The 18,693-nt window shown below is 55.3% G+C and overlaps 1 protein-coding gene across 1 annotated transcript; it reads left to right on the forward strand.

Annotated features, from left to right (window-relative positions):
- Window positions 1-212: 212 nt before the first annotated feature.
- PRCD (photoreceptor disc component) lies at window positions 213-8,966 on the forward strand. Its single transcript, XM_045299923.1, has 4 exons — window positions 213-286; window positions 566-634; window positions 3,875-3,942; window positions 8,951-8,966. The coding sequence occupies exons 1-3, from the start codon at window positions 213-215 to the stop codon at window positions 3,915-3,917; spliced, it is 186 nt and encodes a 61-aa protein (XP_045155858.1). The 3' UTR covers window positions 3,918-3,942; window positions 8,951-8,966.
- Window positions 8,967-18,693: the final 9,727 nt, after the last annotated feature.

Here is an 18,693-nt window from a genome sequence, read left to right on the forward strand (position 1 = left end):
TAGCCACTCTGGGGCAGTGCCTGGGTCCAGCGAGCTTAATCAGCCTTCACAAGGTCGGGTCCATTGACCCAGCTAATGAGCTTTCCTTCCCTAATCCATCACCAGCGGGAGCCTCAGGACACAAAGCAGAGCGAGTCAGAGCTGGCGGGGGTGTTTGGGCCCTAGGCCCCAGGCCTTCTTCTGCAGACGGGGGGCCTGGGCTGGGATGGGGCATGTGTACCACCCTGTTTCTGCTCAGTACCCTGGCCCTGCTCTGGCGCCGGTGGTTCGCCAATCGTGTGGAACCGTGAGGATCTTCTGGGCCCATGGGGGGTGGGGGGCAGGCTGGGGCGGGAGGACCTGGCCACCCCCGGAGAGGCTGGGAGGGGTAGGGTATCTCTGGGAGGTTTGCTTCAGGGAAGAGTGGGGTGGTGGTGTAGAGACTGGGACCTCTCTGTGCCTAGGTGCCTTTTAGTCTTGGGATAAGGGGAGGGGGCTTGAAGGGGGTGCGGAGCAGGCCCTGGAGAAGCGAGACGGAGGGTGTGGGCACTGCCCACAGCTCTGCCTGCTGCTCTTCCTCCCACAGGGAGCCCAGTGACGTGGATGGGGCAGGGACGGGCAGCAGCTCAGAAACAGACCCCCAGGCCTCAAGCAGGTAAGGCAGAGGAGAAGAGGGCAGATGCGGGAGCAAGGCTGCCTCAGCTTGGGGTACGTGTGTGTGTGCACGTGCGTGTGTACTGTAGGTTGACCAGGAGGCCCCTGTCTTTTGGGTAGGCAGGCTGCCTGAACCAGAGCTGGTCCCTTTGCTCGGCTGAGCATCCAACAGACAACCTTCTGGAAGGAGCAGGCAGTGGTGGAGAGAGGGACCGGGCAGATGCCATTCTTGGCCTGCCTTTGCTGGACTTCCCCTGCCCCCCCTCACTCCCGCCCCCACCTAGCCCCCAGTGGCTGCTCTGCCTGAACCTCCAGCAGGATTCGCTGTCCAGTCCCCAATCGAAGACGCAGGAGACATATGACATCATCAGTGTTGAGTGCCATTGGCTGGGCGGCCCCACGGGCAGGACACCATCTCCTGTGGCCAGGAAGTTAACTCTTCCCTGGACTGAGGCCATGTGGCTGTTGAGGGCCAGACTTGGGGAGACTTTTAGGCATTTCCTTTCCTTGTGGCCAGTGTCCTTGGACGAAGAATGGGACTCCGGGTTAACAAATCACAGAGAGCCCAACCCACATTTATTAACTCTTCAAAGGCTGGATTATTTTTCTGTTTTGGCTTTTTCGGTGTGTGATGACTACGTGTTATCAGGAATGAGAGTGATTTGGAACAAAACGAGAACATTCTCTTGGTAGTCATGTGTTTTGCTAAAATGAGTGGGACATATATGTCCCAAGGGGTCTCTGGTGCTGAGGTTGATGGGGTGAGGCCCGCTTCTTCAGATTCATGCAATCATCCAGGCCCCCACCAGATGGCAGCATACATTAAAAGTGGGATGGATGCTTCCCACTACACCTCAGCAGGTGGTGGAGAGGGGTATATAAGCAGGCATTCCAGGTCCCATGGGTTCCAAAGAGGTTAAATAAGCGTAAAATGTTCCTTACAACCTCTGGCCCCAGTAGAGTGGGGCACTTGTCTGAAGACTCATGAGGAAGTATCTCCCGTGACCTGGACACCGCGCGTGCGCATCTTCGTGCCCGCCGAAACAAAGAGCAAACATGCACACATGGGCTCACCTGTGTCTCTTTCTGAGTGAGAACCCCCCACAACGCATCTCTTAGGGATGTGGAGACGCTTGAACACAGAGAACTTAGGCCTGTCTTGTGTCCCAGCTCCACTTGGTCTTGCGGGCCTCCAGGTGCTGAGTGGGAGCCCTGGGCGTGGGTGAAACAGCGGCATCTCTGAGCCCCTTCCCCGCCTCCAGGCTGTTGTTAGGTGCCTTTACGTCGGTCCGACGCATGCTGACCCCTGTGGCAGGGTAGGACTGCTCCCCCGGGTTTTCAGGGCTGGGACGCTTCAGGGGTTTGAACCTCCAATGTGTCAGTGGGAAGTCAGGTACTTGGCTGTCTGCATGGCCCAGGACACCGAGACCATCACTGTGCAGAATTGAGTCGATGGATTTAATGGTCTGACCCCAAGATGCCTGCTGCTGACCCCACATGCAGGGTACGCTGGTCCTCGTGGTCTAGTTTGCCAGGAGTTGGGCAGTCTGAGTCCTAATCCTAGCTCCCCTCTGACTCATGAGTGGCTATAGGAGAATGATGTGAGGGACCTTCAACAAGTTCATGGGAAAAAGGGGTGGGAAGATAAGGAACTTCCTCAGAAACCTTTCTAAGCCCCTTGTATGTTTAAATAGCAATAACAGTAACCCTAGAAGACAAAATAGAACTGTGCCCTAGAGCTTCAGAGACTGTCAATCTGTATGGGAGCAGAAAGCCTCATCTTTCCCCTGTGGGACAGCTGGTGGTTTTGAACCACTGACCTTGTGGTTAGCAGTCCAATGCATAACCCACTACACCACCAGGGATCCTCTCCTGGCCTCCAGAATTAGATGGGGTTAATAACAGAGTGGCTGCGAGGGATGGAGTAAGACCATTGCTGTGAAGTTCTCAGCACAGACTTTATCGGCAAAGACTTTATCGGCAAAGACTCACTGCGGTGCATCACCTGTTGTTGTGATGCTGGTTGGAGCCCTGGTGGTGTACTGGTTATGCATTGGGCTGTGATCCATGAGGTCAGTGGTTTGAACCCATCAGCCACTCCTTGGGAGACAAAACAGGGCTTTTCATCCCTGTAAAGGGTTACAGTGTCAGAAACGCCCAGGGGCACTTCTACTCCTGGGAATCGGCAGTGAGTTTAGTTTTCTTGGTTTTGAGTGCTGCTGGAAGCTGTAGGATTGGTATTTCAAATACCAGGGGCCTCCCCACAATGGCCAGATCTCAGTGGGATGCTGTGGCTAAGGCAGACTATGAAGAAAGACTAGAATGTACTTCCAGGGAAAAAAACCAAAACCAGCCAGGGGAGACTGTCAGGCTAGCAGACCAGAGCCCTGGAGGCAAGCCCCTCAGCTTGGCTTCAAACACAGCAAGGCTGGGGTGCTTGGCTCAGGAGTGGGCAGCATCGTGCTCTGTTGAACCTTCAATCGAATACCCAGCATTGCCAGGCTCCGGCATTGGCTCGGAAGACCTGGAGATCTACCTCTCACGGGGTGCAGCCTGGAGGGAGTGGTTTCATGTGCACGCCTAGGGTGGCCGTGGGTCCAGACTGGCAGTGCCTAACAGCAGGACAGCGAGTGCTGCAGGCACGAGCCCTCTTGGCGCAGTGGTTTTCCGTGTGATTGGTGCTTTCGTCTCTCCACCGGTTTCTCTTGTGTCAGCTCCCTTGGGGTCAGGGGACTCCCAAGCCTGGAGGGTTGGCAGGGTGAGCATCTTCTCGCTAATTGATGGTTCAGGAAATGGAGGGGAGGCTGGGATGACTAGCTCCAGGTCACCTGTCCAGTTTGTGGCATGTGCTGGGCTCCCCCGACTTGCAGGCAGTGTGCCTCCCCTGCATGAAGGAGGCCTGCACCTCTTGTGCGGACAGGAAAGGCTGAACCTGGGGATTGTCAGGCAGGGCCTGGCCTGGTGTGGTCTGGCGGAAGGAAGCAGGTTGCCTATTAACTCCTTGCCCCCCAGTTAATTGGAAAATTGGCCTCCTGTCAAGAAGCTGCCTGCCAGTGGGGGCTCCACAGAGGGCTGGCTGGGGGCAGATCCAACGTCACCAACTCTAGCTGGCCCTTCTGGTGCTCTGGAGCCTCACTGTTGGGGGAGTCGCCAGGCATGGGGGGTGGAGGGAGAGGAGGGTGGGAGATGCGGTAAGGTCCCGGCCTTCAGTCCCCTGATGCCAGGGCTTTGCTGGGTTTAGGGAGAAAGCACCTCAGAAGGAAGCCTGCGTGTCTCCCGGCTGAGCCCAGCCCTCCAGACAGGGAGCAGGTAAGGCAGGGTGGAGGTGGGGGGGATAGGAGGGTGAGCGGCCCTGTAGGGCCGAGGGCAGGGCCACTGTCTCAGCTCATATCTCGAGCCCGGAATGTTCCAGCCACCAGGCAAGGATTCGCCTTAGAGACTCAGGGGTGCTGGAGGGCTGGGGGTGAGGGGGAGGTCTCAGGAGGGGGGAGGCGAGGCAGTGGGGGATTAGTGGGGGTGTGTAAAGGACTGGGGGTATCCCGGGGTAGCCTCTGAAACAGAAGTCCCTCAGGTGTTTGGAGGAGCCCTGGTGGCGCTGTGGTGGAAGCACTCTGCTGCTAACCACAGAGTCGGCAGTTTGAGCCCACCGGCCTCTCGGTGGGGGAAAGATGAGGCTGTCTGCTTCTGCAAAGACCAGCAGCCTGGGAAGGAGCCTGGCATGGCAGCTCCACTCTGTCTGTCCTGCAGGCTCGCTCTGAGTCGGCATCGACCTGCTGGGCACAGCAGGTTGGTTGGGGGTTTTCTGTCTGTCCTTGGGCGTGGCCTGGGAGGGTAGATGGGGCGCCCTGCTGTGGTTTTCTGTTTTAACCCAAGCACCCCAGGAGGACTCGTCCTAGTCCTCAGGGGCAGGAGGGAGACAGCGAATGGGCAGAGGTGGCCACGAGAAGACAGAGGTCTCCTGCTGTCCCACCTCACTTCCCGGAGGTCAGACCTGGCTGGTCCCGGAGCGTGGCTGCGCTGCACACTGTCCTGCCTCGGAGTCGAACTTTTTTCTCTCCTGCCCATGGCCATCTGGATATGGACAACATCAGTCTCAGGCCATGCAAACTGATGGGTGTAAAAATTAGGCTGCTGGATTTGGTCAAACTTTTAATGAACACACCCGTCAAGTGATGGCTGGGGCTGCTTCTCTTAGGTGAGGCATGGGTGTTAGCTGGTGTTGCTGATGTCACGGCGTCGGACATTCCCCGTTCCTGTCCTAAAACATAGGTCCCAAACTAACTTAGCCTACTGCTCCTTTTAAGACAAAACAACAACAACAACAACAACAAAAGAATCACTACTCATTGCTCCCCACCCCCCTGCAGTTAAAAACATTTGTGCCCTAGCCCATCCTACCGGAAACCGTGTAGATAGCTGCCCGGGTGGCATAGGAGTACCACGTTGGGCTGCAATCGGCAAGGCCAGCAGTTTGAAACCACCAGCTACTTCCAGGGAGAAATACAGGCTTTCCACCCCGGTAAAGAGTTACAGTCTCAGAAACCCACAGGGCCTGTTCTGCCCCACCCTATAGGCTCGCTGTGAGTGGGCGGCGATGGGATGGCAGTGAGCTTGGTTTGGGTTGGCTTTTGCAGACCCCCCTGGGGTGGTCCAACACTGTCCCTTGGGAGGCAGTATCACTTTGGGACACACTGGCCAAAAGGGCCAGAGCTTGAGACGCCCAGAGGGAGGAACACATGGGTCCATAGGCGAACTGTCCCCCCCAGTGGCCGGACAGGGAGGGGAGCTAACACACCCCAGGGCAAGTGATGGCCCAGCCTGCCAAGTGAGGGGCTCCTGCTCTCCCTAGCCTTGCTCATGATAGCCCTCAGGACTGCGTCGGCCACTTGTCATCAATGAGGGGACAGAGAGGTGGGGTCATTTGTCCCTCACTGGCCAGCTTGCCAGTGGAGGGCACATGCTCCTGGTCCCTGTGCAGGTGCCTGGCAGCCGGCTCTGCTTGCTCAGGAGCTGCACTGGCCTCAGCCGAGGCTAAGAGAACCGAGCTCACCCAGGCCCTGGCTGCTGGGCTGAGACGCTCAGACACCAAGGCCAGGGCCCATGACACCCCTGCTGCCTGTAGGATGGGAGCAACTGACAGCGTCCGTGTGTGTGTGTGTGTGTGTGTGTGTGTGTGTGTGTGTGTGTGCTCGCACGCATTCCCAGCTGCAGGAGAAGGGCCTGACACTTGTTTTTCTCAGTTTGCTGACTGCTCAGTCGAGGCGGCTGCCTCCTTGGCCCCAGCTGCTCTGCCATTTCTCCCCTGCACGCTCCTGGCGATCCGAGCAGAGATAAAAGCAGACTTCCGCTGCTGTTGCACGAGATCCCAGCAGGCCCTGCAGGCAGCTGCTCCCAATGGGCTCCCAGCCATGCATCCTCAAAGTGCCCGCAGCACAGCCCCTCCCCTCGCATCCCTGCTCAGCTACCCACCCGCCTGCCTGCCTCAGGGGCAGCTGGGGACCGAGGGGTCCTGCTGGAGGGCAGCCCCTGCTCCCTTCTGTCCCTGCTCCAGACCTGCAGGGAGGAGGCAGGACCGAGCAGCCCCTCGGGAGCCCAGGAGAGAGAGAGAGAGAGAGAGAGAGAGAGAGAGAGAGAGAGACTGCCTCCTGCCGTTTGCCCAGCTGCCGGCCCCGCATGGGTGGCTGGGGCACTGAAGAGAAGCTGCCTGCCCACCCCCATCCCCCACTCCCCAGGCAAGGCGGTTCTGTGGGAGCCACAAAGTCACCGAGAAAGTAGGGCAGGTGGCAGCGCCTGGCCACCCACCTGACCAGGGCCAGGAGCTGGTGACCACCTGTCTCAGCTCCTGTCAGCCAGCCGTCCTCCTGGGAGGCCTCAGCCTTGCTGGTGACAGGCCTGTCAGCTCAGGGCCAAAGGGCACTGCACCCGCTCCATGTCCCCAATCTGATCTTGTCATCCTTTCTGATCTGTCTATCATGCCCTGGCCATCTCATCCTCACCCACAGCCCACCCTCTTCTCCTGGCCTGAGGTAGTGTCAGACCAAGGTCACCTCCCTGGACTGGGGCTGGCTTCAGGCCCAGACAGACACCCCCCTGCGCTGCCCCCTTTGCCAGCGTTGGTCTAGGCGCCTGTGTGGGAGACAGCAGCTCCTCCAGAGGATGGGGAGGGCACGAGAGAGGGGGGGCTGCTGGGCCAGCCTAGCAGGGGGGTGGGGTGGGGTGGGGTCCTCCCTGGGGGAGCAGGCTGTCAGTAGGGCAGGTTGTCTGGGAGCAGGCTGTCTCGGGGGGGGGGTAGATTGGCTGGAGGGCAGGTTGTCTGGGGTGGGGTAGGCTGTCTGCGGGAGCAGGCTGTTGGGGGGCAGGTTGTCTGGGGGGTAGACTGTCTGGGGGCATAGGCTGTCAGGGGGAATAGGCTGTCGGGAGGGCAGGTTGTCAGGTGTTGAGGGGGTAGGCTCTCTGGGGGAGCAGGCTGTCTAGAGGACAGGTTGTCTGTAAGGGAGCGGGTTGTCTGAGGGGTAGGCTCTCTGGGGGGCAGGCTGTCTGGAAGGCAGGTTGTCTAGGGGAGTAGGCTGATGGGAGGGCAGGCTGTCTGGGGGGAGCAGGCTGTCCAGAGGACAGGTTGTCTGTGAGGGAGCGGGTTGTCTGAGGGGTAGGCTCTCTAGGGGAGCAGGCTGTCTGGGGGGCAGGTGCTTCCTTCCCGGCTCTCAGCTGTGAGCTCCACGGCTGGCAGGGTCTGAGGTGACCCCTGGGTCCTTGGAAAGAGCTGCTGCTCGCTTCGCTCTAATGGAAACAAGGGTGTCAGGGGCAGTTATGGGTGGGTGTGGGGCGGAGAGCAGGGTACAGGAAGCCTGAAGCAAGAGCCCAGGAGCGAGGGCTGCCTCCGACCCTGGCTCCGGCTCCGTGGCCTCAGCTGGCTTCTGGCTGTTCTGCCCCCAGGATGCAGAGGTGCCCCTCTGTTGCTGGCGGCTCAATTAGGTCTCAGGAGCCAAGTGCCAGGTGGGCTTAGGAAGCTGGCAAACCTCTTGGGAGGTGGGCTGTGGGGGCTGACCTGGGCAGAGTGTAGTGGTGGGAGGGGTATCAAGCCCCTGGCGTTTCACTCTGGACCCCTCTCATCCCCCCCCCCCCACCGCCCACACACACCAGCAGGGTCTTCAGAGAGAGAAAAGAAGGATGGGGTTCTCCAGAAAGCATTGCCTATCTATCGGTGGGGGACTTGGCCCAGTCCCCTCCCCAGCTGGCATCCTGAGTCTCATAGACAGGAGCTGGTAGCCCCCACCCTCCCCCTGCCTGCTGATCTTCCGGCTGCTACCAGTCTGAGTGGCAGGAACAGGGCTGCCGGGGCCTCTGAGCTGTGGGTGGCGGGCAGCAGGGCAAGACTGTCTGTCTGTGCCTTCTGGGTCAGAAATCGAGGCTGCTGGCCATGTCCCCTGATGACAGGAACATTACCAGGGAGCCAGAGAGGGCGGGCAGAGGTGGGGGGGTGGGTAGGTGACATGGGGGAGCAGAGATGTGGCCCAGCAGCTTCAGCAGCCGGGTCCCTCGGGGTGTAGATCTGCACCCAGGCTCCCCTGGCCCAGGTTGCACAGAACAGGTCTGTGTGGGTGGGTGCAGCATGGCCTCTGCTCAAGGCCGGAGGGTCCCTGGCTCCCTCAGCAGGGGGCGGGGTGGGAGGCACTGCCACAGGCAGAAACCCAAGAGCTTGGACTAGAGGAAGTCAGGCTTCTGTGAGGGCCCAGGAAGAGGCTGGGAAGTGGCATCACTGCATGTATGTGAATACATGTACTGTGAGGATACTTAGGGTGCAAGCTAGCTTCCACCAGACGCCCAGGACATGCGGGCATGGTGCCAGGGACTTTGTCGACCAGCCTGCTCCCCTTGGGGGGCCAGGACTGACATTACCCTTGTGGCATTGATCCACAAGGGCCCTGACTGGTCAAGGTCACGCCTGGTTCACAGTGGAGCCAGAAACTTCACCAGGTGAGCTGGGGGCAGAGGACCCCAGCCCCGCCTGAGAATCTGGGCAGCGAGGCAGCCAAGAGCACAGGGCGTGCTGTGTTTGGGCAGCCCCTCCATTCTCTCTTCAGCAAGTCCTTGCAGGGAAGACCAGATGGTGGTCCCCAAGAAGCTGGTGTCCAGAGGCCAGCAGAGGTGTGCAAAGGGCTGTGTCATTGAAGGTCATGGGCTGCCCCAGGGACACTGTCAGAGCAGGAGGGGCCAGTCCCTGCTGCCCTCAGACAGGTCAGGGCCCTGGGGAGGGGAAGAGGTGAACTGAGAAGAGGGAGTTTGGCGAGGGAGCTTTTTATCTGTTTCTTTTTTGCAGGTGGAGGATGCAGGGCGTGGAGACCCCGACAGTGGCTTCTAGCGGGATCCGGGGCTCCGAGAGGGTCTGCGGGGTGCATACAGCCCCTAGTGAGCAGTGAGGCCAGAGGGTGGATGGGAACAGAGAACAGGGATACCGGACAACCACAGGGCTGAGAGCTGGGGTTGGAAGGCCAGTCCTGTCCCTGCAGGCAGACACACACACACACACACACACACACCACTAACCATCCCACACAGAGGCAGAAGCTGTTGGAACCATGCATGAAAAGAAACCATTGAATCTGCTCAAGGGCTGGGTTTAACATGCATCTCCTGGGGTGGGGGTGGGGGTTTGACAAGGGACCTTCTGATAATCTCTGGGAGTACCACAGCCATGCAAGAGGCAGTCCCAGCCCAGCTGAGGACCCAGTTCTGCCAGCTCAGCCACTGAGAAGTCACCAGATCCCCTGATACCCACTTGACCACGTGTTGAACCCGAGAGGGCTGACACCTGGGGAAGAGAACTGCAAATACACGAGGTGACCTCTAGGGGCGCCAACGAGCCCCTCCCTGGAGGGCTTGCCGCTCCTTGCAGGCGGGCCTGGAGCTAATGACAGAGGTACCTGCTCCTCAAACCTGTGCGGAGCTCCTGAGCCAGGCCCAAGGGGATAGAGACAGGTGAAGGTCTCTCTTGCCAGAAAACGGCAGCGAGCCTGAGAGACCTCTGAGAACAGGCAGCACATAGCCGGCGGCCCCTAAGACCTCCTGGCTTGCAGAAGTTCCCTGCCACCCCTGAGCAGGGAGGGAACGCCCCCTTCAACACCTGCAGAAGTGGGCAGCCTTCCCAAGTGAGGAAGAGGAGCTGGAGCTGAAGTTCAAGATGGTGTGGTCCCCAGAAGGCTAAACAGACAGGTCAGTGGAACCCCAAACAGATGCAATTGGGGTGAGACTGGAGAGGAGGGGAGGAGGAAAGGTGAGGTCTTTCTGCAGGGCACACCCTCCAAAAAGACTAACCTTAAAAGACCCGTGAGTCAGATTTTGTCAAAATGAAACACCTGCTTTTGGTATGACAGGGTGAAAACATTTGCCAAACACCCATCTGAGAAGGAACTTGTATATTCAGAATCCACCGCTCCCCCCAAACCCGGTTTGTTTTTCTTCAGGAAGCATCCATCCATCTTCCTTTGACCTTGGCAAGCTGGTGGAAGGCTCCAGGCCCCATCCCCTCCAGTGAGCCGCCCTGCTACGCCACGTTCCCAGCGCTGCTGGGCAGAGCAGGGAAGTCACGCGGGAGATCCAGCACAGACAGCAGTTCTTCACTGTGTTTCCAGACACGACCGCAGGACACCCACCCCGCTGTCTCCTCCGTCCCTGCAGACCTTGAAACTTGCTCCTTTCTTGGATCACCCAACCCCAGCCGGGAGCCTTCAGAGTCAGTGCGTTATTTCCAGGGTACTTCTTATGGGGCAAAAATATGAAAATGGAGGGTTTAGAAATAGTATTAATAATAAACATTAGAAAGCCACGTTTAACTGAATACAGGCCTATTTTAGAACGTTGGCGGGAAGCTGGATTTGCCAGAGCTACTTGGATGGCAAGGCATTTTATTTAGGTGTTTGGGGGGGGGGGAGAAGGGTGAAAAGAGCACCTCAATCTACTAACAAACCAACAGCCAACTCTGAACAGAAGAAAGAGGTGTTGGCAGACCTTGCACGAAGCACACGCAAACAAGCCCAGCATCTCCGGTCACCAGGAAAAGATAAGGAGAAGCACGAGGTGAGGGTGCGATGAAACCACAGCATCAAAGAGACCAACCATAATCCGTGCTGGCGAAGACGTGGAACCACGAGGAGTCGAGGCTCGCTCTGCTGGCGGGAGTGAGCGGTGCCCAGAGGCACGTGGGTGGGTAAACAGTGGGGGCGTTTCTCATCGAGCTGTGGGAGAGGAATGAAACGCAGACCTGTGAGGGGAATCAGCCCCTAACAGGTGATCATGGGCTCGGTAGGTGCAACTGTGCGGTCATAATAGATAAAGATTATAGTAAAGTCATGGAAGACGGGAGAGAGAGTGAAATAAAGGAGTTGGGCACATTTTATGGTAGCATGCTCACCTCTGGGACGTCCATGCTCTCAGCAGCCAGGTCCCTGCAGACAGCGGGAGGACAGGGAGGGAGAAGCGAGCTTCTGCAATTTATTTCTAACCAAGGCCTGTATATACATAGGGGCATGATTAGGAAGGGATGTACAATAGGCATGCATGCGACAGGAAGGGGATGAGCTGGGGGTGTACACACGATAGGAAGGGGTGGGACTAGGGGCACACATGTGACAAGATGGGCGGACCCTAGACTCAATATGGCAGCCTAACCTTGGTCACCCTTGAGTGGGCTTGACCTCCCTGGGCTCTCCTTCAGGGAAACCATCTACTATCCTTATTAGAAGGGAGTAGGCCCTGCTTAGGGTGGGACAGACTGTACAGTCTGACTGCTCTAGAGGAGGGGTGCTCACACTTTTTCAGCATTTGGGCTACGTATAAAATGATCCACCAACTACAAAAATGCAAAACATATATTTTTATTTATTACATTTATTTATTAATGCATTGAGCATTCTTTCTATGGACAGTGTATGTTTATGTACCTTGCATAACAGCATGAGTCCATATTGCACAGCACAACACAATTATGTACATTTTTTTGTCATGACCTAAGTTTACTCTGATGACTTGCACTGAATGGAATGAGCCAGGGATGCACAGTCCGGACATTAGCTGCTTACGGCCAGCCTCAAGCACACTTCCAAATGATCATCAGTCATGGCAGAACGGTTCTTGGACTTAATGATCTTTATGTGGGGAAAGGCTGACTCACATAAATAAGTAGAGCCGAATCATGCAGTCAAGGAGGTAGCACATTTTCTCATATTTGGGTGCTTTCCCTCTGCGAGTAAGTCCCAGAACTTGCGCTCTGGACTTCAGCTGAAAGAGGGGGTACCCCTAGGTGGGCGTTACACCTGGATTGGCCCATCTAAGTCAGGGGAATATGATTCAGCCAATGGGGTCCACCAGTATCACTGACCACGCCTCCCAGGGGGGAGCCTGAAGAGGCCAGAAGTTCTCTCTGTGGCTCTCTCCCAGCGGCTGACACACAGTTCAGCGCGGCTGTGCCTCGTCCCACCAACCGTGCTGCGGACAGTCTGGCTTGTGTTCCATTTGCTGTAAAACCTGAAACTGCTTCTAACTTCCATAAAATTCACTTGGATCACAGACCAGGTTTCGGCGTGAATTCTTTCTCACGAGGAGCCAAGGACCGAGGTATATCTCTCCCACGAGAGGTAAAGATCTAACGATCTCAACTACTAACCAGAAGGCTGGCAGTTCGAATTCACCCAGCAAACGTCTTGGAGGACAATCCTGGTGAAGCAACCCTGGGCTACCAGAAACTAACCCGCCACGTGGTGTACCGGCTGTGGGACTGCTTACAGGGCCTGTGAGAAGAACCCAAACAAGGGGACAGTGACAGGACAGCCCAGGGGGGTGTTTGCTGGGGGTCAGGTGGAGATCTGGAGATGGAGGATGAAGGGGGCCAGCAGGCCCTTTTGGGGGTGCGGAAGCTTTCCTCACTCTTGATTGGGGTGTGGGTATACACTTATGCAACTACTCAACTGTGTGTTAAGAGTGGATGCATCTGAGGGCGCGCACATTATACTTTAAGAAATGGACTGAAAGCATTATACAGAACAGCCCCAAAGACAAAGGCCTGGTTCTGATCCGGTTGGTGGGCCAGTGGAGAAGCCAGCTGTGGGAGCACATCAATGGTGAAGTGTGTGCTGTCCCACATCCACGTCCTCAGAGCTTCTGGGCTTTTTTTTGCTTCTGGGCTTTGAGGGTGGAGCTGGCACCCGGGCTGGACGCAGTCTGCAAATAGTCCTGGGAGGCGGGAGGCGCAGCGGCCTGCACCTTTTACAGCTACAATTTGACAAGATTGCGTGAGAGGAGGCGATGTGTTCAAACTTACTTAGCAGCCAGCCTGTGACACAAGTTGGCCCACTTATAAAGGCCCCTCCCCACTGCCCCAGGCATCTGGGGGCAAGAGTTGGGGGAAAAGACGTCTGCCTCTCTGTCCCACTCCCCAAGGACACGGTTCAGGACCAGTTGATCTGCCAAGCAGGACAGAGGAGAAGGGGAAGGATGTCTCTGCCCAAGGGTGTCAAGGGCCACTTGGGCAAAGGCTGTGTGACAGCTCTGAAGAGGGGGGTCCTGGAGTAGAGAGCAGGGGGTCCAAGGAGTGGTGAGGTGGCACAGAACGCTCCACACTTGTTTCAGTGCATCTGAGTCCTTGACAAAGGAAAGGGGGTGTGTTTGGGGGGAAGGGTCACCCAGCAGTTTCAGCTCCCATTCAGCAGTTTCTACCCAGGTGATTGGGGGACAGGAGGACAGCAGCCTTTGCAAAGCAGGGCACGCTCAAGATCCCATTCCTGTGGCCCCATTCTCACTCATGGTCCCCGGCCCTCTTGGGCTCCCCTTTGTGGTAAAGGCTGTTGCTCATTGGGTCACCTCTGGGCCATCTTCCTCTTTCTTAATGCTGCAGTGGAGAGGACAGCTTTACACTGCAGGCCATCAACTTTGCATTCCAGTTTAAACTACTCATCACCTCCCCCAAGAGTCTACCCTTCACCTGACCCTTGCATAAAGGTGGCTTTTAAAAGGAGAACAGGCGCGCCCAGGAGAGAGCCCACCACAATCCCAGGGATGCTTAGTCACACCAGATTGGGCATCTGTTCTTGGGCTTCTCCTCCTCCAGGATGTCAGAGCTACACCCCATAATTCCAGGTTTCTGCTGTGTGGGGAACTTGAGAAAACTCAGGTGGGGGGAGAGTGGGGGCCAGGGGAGAAACCCCACATCTCTTCATTCTGGGCTTTCTGGATGATTAAAGATCGCTGGAGTTAAGCAAAACCCATGCAAGAAACAGGGCATTAAGACCTGTTGACATTTAGTTCGTATTGCAGCACAATGCCAAGGCACACCATGCTAACCCAACAGAACAGTGGCAGGCAAGTCTAATGGTCACGTGGCATCCACTAGAATACCTGCTGCCCCATGTGGATTGGCACTCATAGCAGTCCTATAGGACAGAGTGGAGCCGCTCTTGAGGGCTTCTGAGACTGTCCATCTTCACAGAAGCAGACAGCCTCATCTTTCATCTGCGGAGAAGCTTGATGGGTTTGAACCACCAACCCTGCAGCTAGTAGCTCAGTGCTTAACCCACTAAGCCACCAGGGCTCTTTTAGAAGACGCCAGCTAAGTTCAAAAAACAAACAAAACCAACCCCTCTGCATTTAAGTCGTCAGCTTCCTCTCCACATTGTAAGCAGGAACTCCACACTAGTGACGTAGCGTTTGTTAAGTGCAGGTGCTCAGAAGCTCGGTCTTCCTTGTTCAGGTTCATGCTTCCACATACTGACCACTTGAACCTCTGGCACTCCAGGTACGAAACGCCGGGGGGAGGGGGGGGAAGCACATGATCAAAGGCGCTGGGGAGTGAACTCCACCGAGTGGACACTGAGTGGACGCTGGCCCCCCGTTCCCCAAAGCAATGTGCATTCTTCTCTGTCTTTATTTTTCCGTGTCCTAGACGGCACTTCTATAGGAGCCCCGGTGGAGTAGTAGTTATGTGTTGGCCTGCGATCTGCATGGTCCGCAGTTCACAACCAGCGGCAGCACTGTGGGAGAAACACTGGGTTTTCTACTCTCTCAAAGTACCAGTCGAGGACACCCACAGGAGGTCGGTATGAGTCAGCATTGACTCGATGGCAGTGAGTTTGGTTTGCCAGGGGAAATTATATTTATATATAATATTTGGAAAATGATAATTTAGGATGGTTTTGACTCTGGCAGATCACTCAACTTCAAATGGCAGGTGCAATCAGATGATTCGTTTTCAAGTGAAATCTTTGTCTGGTATGATGGTAGAGGCACAGGCAGCGGAAGAGACTTCTTTTTTAAAGGCTCTCTCGCTGTTGATGTTAGGGTTCGGTGCTGTTGGCTGCTCCCGACTCTGGGGGATCTGACGCACAACAGAGGGGAACACTGCCTGGTCCCGTGCCGTCCTCCTCTTTCCTAAATTGCAGCCGCTGTGTCCATCTATCTCCTTGAGGGTCTTTCTTTTCCCCCCTTCTTTTGGCTGTGTTTGTTACATAATTTAGTGTCAATCTTGATATGTGAAATGTAGGGGTGGAGTCTAGCCTGTCAGTCAGGCCACAGCCTGATGGAACCTCCTTGTGGGTGTGGCCTTCTCATGAGGAGGGTCTTGGGAACCTCCTCACCGGCCCTCTGCCCTCACCTTCCTGCTGGCGAGCTACATGGCTGAGACCTGCCAGAGCCTTGTGATGCTTCCACCACCACTGGATCCACAAGACTCTGCACCCACCGGCCTGTGATCTTCCTGTATTCTGCGTCATCGCATGTGGTTTCATGAGTCTGCCGAGGAACGTCTGGACTACAATTGGACTTAAGGACTGGTATCAGACTTACGGACTAGATCTGGACCGGGCTGGGATATTTTCTTGACGTTTCACTAGTTCTTGATCTAAAACTCTCTCGTACACATACATGAGGATCCGTGGATTTGTTTCTCTACTCGACCCGGCCTGGCACACTGACCCTTTCCACTACACAGCATGATCAGCTTCTCCAGGGACTTGTCCTTGCAGATAGCATGTTCAAAGTGCACGAGACAGTCTCACCATCCTGGCTTCTCAGGAGCAGTCTGCCTGTACTTCTTCCAACACAGATTTACTTGTTCTTCTGGCATTCCGAAGTATATTTAATATTCCTCGCCGGCACCATCATTCAAATGCACCAGCTACTCTTCAGTCTTCCTTATTGACTGCCCGGGGTCCACACACCTATGAGGAGACTGAAAGTACCATGGTTTGTGTGTCAGTCTGGGTAGACCAAAGAAACAAATTCACAGACACATTCCCATGTGTATAAGAAAGAGCTTTATATACAAGAGCAACTGAATATTGAGAAAACATCCCAGCCTAGTCCAGATCAAGTCCATAAGTCCAATATTAGTCCATATGTCCAATATCAATCGATAAATTCCTCCTCAGACTCACGAAACACATGCAATGGCGCCCAATGCAGGAAGATCACAGGCCAGTGGATGGGGAGTCTTGTGGATCCAGTGGTGGTATAAGCATCTCAATGCTGGCAGGCGTCTCCACGTGGCTTCTCCAGCTCAGAGCACTAGCATAGTCCATGTATCTTGTCAGCTGTAATGTCTCTCTCACAGGGAGTGAGCAGAGAGAGAGAGACTGTCTCCCACTTCCAGGGAGGATATAGGAGTTCCCAGAATCCTTAGAAGGCCATGCCCACACAGAGGCCTCATTGGCTATGACTTGATTGACAGGCTAGACTCCACCCCTTCACTCTTAATCCTCTCAAATTGACAACAGATTATATAACTACCACAGCTTGGTACAGGTACATCTTACTTCTCAACGTGACAGCTTAGCTTTTGAACTCTTTGAAGAGGTCTTGCACGGATTTGCCTGGTGCTGATGTGAGATGTCTTGACGGCTGCTTCTGTGACTGTCGGTGTGGGTCCAAGTGAAATGGGGTCCTTGACCACTTCCATCTTCTCTTCATCTATCAGGGACTTGGGTTTCACTTTCTGTAGCCGGCAGAAACTAAGGTGCCACAGCTCATTCGAGCAGCGCCTACATTTAGAAATCCGAAACGTTAAAAAAAAAACAACCTCAAAATGAGATGGAAGGCAGGATGATTGGCAACTGGCTATTTCAGCATCCCGCAGCATTGGCAAGGGCTCCCTGTGCTGCTTCTTGCCATATGCCAGCCACAGGCCTCCAGCTTTTGCTTCAAAGCGAGCCTCATGGGCGCAAGATGGCTGCAGTGGCCCCCAGCATCACACCTTCACAATGCCCCAAAGAAGGAAGAGAGACACCTCTTTTAAAAGCAAGAAGACATCCCCAAAGCTCTCTAGTAGACCGGTTCAGATTTCCCGGGTCACGATGGCATCATCAATTCTGGTAAAGGCAATAACTCACTCCTGTTTGGTGCAGACAACCATGATCCACCTCTCGGGCCTGGGGAGGGATGTGCCTGCCTGAAGCTGCCCAGCAGCGGTGGCACAGACTCTAGGTTCTGCTTGTTGATGGAGGAACAGTGCCCGACACACAGGCAAACTCCCCCGTGACGTCATGCTTTCAAGTGCCCCCACGGTAAGCAGCAGCCACTTGGGATGATATCGATCCTCCTTTGCATTTGTTGTTGTTCATAAAGCAAGTATGTCCAAGTGAAGAAACTCACTTCGGTATTTCGAATGCTCTATTTTCTATGATGGAGCGGTTCAGAGCAGGAGCCCTGTTGGGCAGCTAACCGTAAGATCAGTGGCTGGAAACCAGCAACTGGTGGTGAAGGATGAGGCTTTCTACTCTCTTCACGGTTTACAGCCTCGGAAATCTACAGGGGAGGTTCTACTCTGTCCTCCAGGCTCCCTAGGGGTTGGGATCAATTGAACGACAGTGACACGTGCCCGCCCCTTCCACAGTCTTTCCTTCTCAAACGAAAGGAAACATATTTGGCAGGAAGATGATGCATTGGTTTTAATATTACAAAATATAATCATTTGTCTCCTGGGGTCAGTGAAAGCTAGGGGCCAGTTTCACACAAAGTTAAGAGACTCCCTTGGTTAGTTAATGGTCATTTGCTGAGCATTTACTATGCACAGGGTGCTGTGGGTTAGCTATTGGGCTGCTAACCACAGGTTGGCAGTTCAAACCCACCAGCCACTCCTTGGGAGACAGAGGAGGCTGTTTGCCCCTGTAGAGATTTGCCAGTTGGAAACCCTGTAGAGCAATTCTACTCTGCCCAATAGCATCCCTGTGAGTCCGAATCAATTTGATGGCAGTGGGTTTGTTTGTTTTCAGGGTGGTAAAACACCACACTGTGCAAACCAAGGACATTTAAAAAGAAGAAGCGATGTGATTTCTCTTGCCATCAGACGGCTTTCAATCAAGTATGAGAGGTGAACATAAACAAATACGGGATCGTGAAAACAACCTCATCGACATTGTTCTTGGGTGCCATGGAGTTGGCTCCAACCCACAGTGACCCACTGCCTGGTCCTGCGCCGTCCTCACCACTGTCCTGTCCCTGAGCCCATGGCTGCAGCCACTGCGTCCATCTTGTTGCCTTCCTCTTTTTCGCCACCCCTGCACTTTACAACGCATGATGTCCTCCAAGAACCGGTCCCTCCTGACAACCTGTCCAGTGTATGTGAAATGGAGTCTCGCCATCCTCACCTCTAAGAAGCACGCTGGCCTTACTTCTCCCCACACAGGTGGGGGTGTCCTTTCAGCAGGTTGTGGTCCTTCCATAAACCCGATGCAGCTTTGTGAGTACAACTCGCAGAGAGCCTCACGGACAGTCGAGCTGCCCCAGAGGGTTTTCAAGGGAGCGGGTGGACAAGTCTTTTCTCCCACTGAGCACTAGATGGGGCTTGAACCAGCAACCTTTTGGTTAGCAGCCAAGCACTTAACCACGGGGCCACACAACACACACACACACACACACACACACACACACACACACACACCAACTGTCCCAATAGTTTTAAGGCTTTATAGCAGCAGCAGACTGCCTCATCGCTCCCCCAGGGTGGGATAGAATTACTGTACCAGCTGAGCCCTGCTAGGCTCCCCTATTGCATACAGAGAATAACAGAATCCAGACACA

Source organism: Echinops telfairi, unplaced genomic scaffold, assembly GCF_000313985.2.
Source record: "Echinops telfairi isolate 266 unplaced genomic scaffold, ASM31398v2 ScPeMD7_7458;HRSCAF=8496, whole genome shotgun sequence".
Taxonomy (NCBI): Eukaryota; Metazoa; Chordata; class Mammalia; order Afrosoricida; family Tenrecidae; genus Echinops; species Echinops telfairi.

Bases quoted from the DNA above. Each gene is read 5' to 3' on its own strand.
- PRCD (XM_045299923.1), top strand. From the start codon at position 213: ATGTGTACCACCCTGTTTCTGCTCAGTACCCTGGCCCTGCTCTGGCGC. The intron at 287-565 runs GTGAGGATCTTC...TTCCTCCCACAG, and splicing joins TTCGCCAATCGTGTGGAACC to GGAGCCCAGTGACGTGGATG. The intron at 635-3,874 runs GTAAGGCAGAGG...TGCTGGGTTTAG, and splicing joins GACCCCCAGGCCTCAAGCAG to GGAGAAAGCACCTCAGAAGG.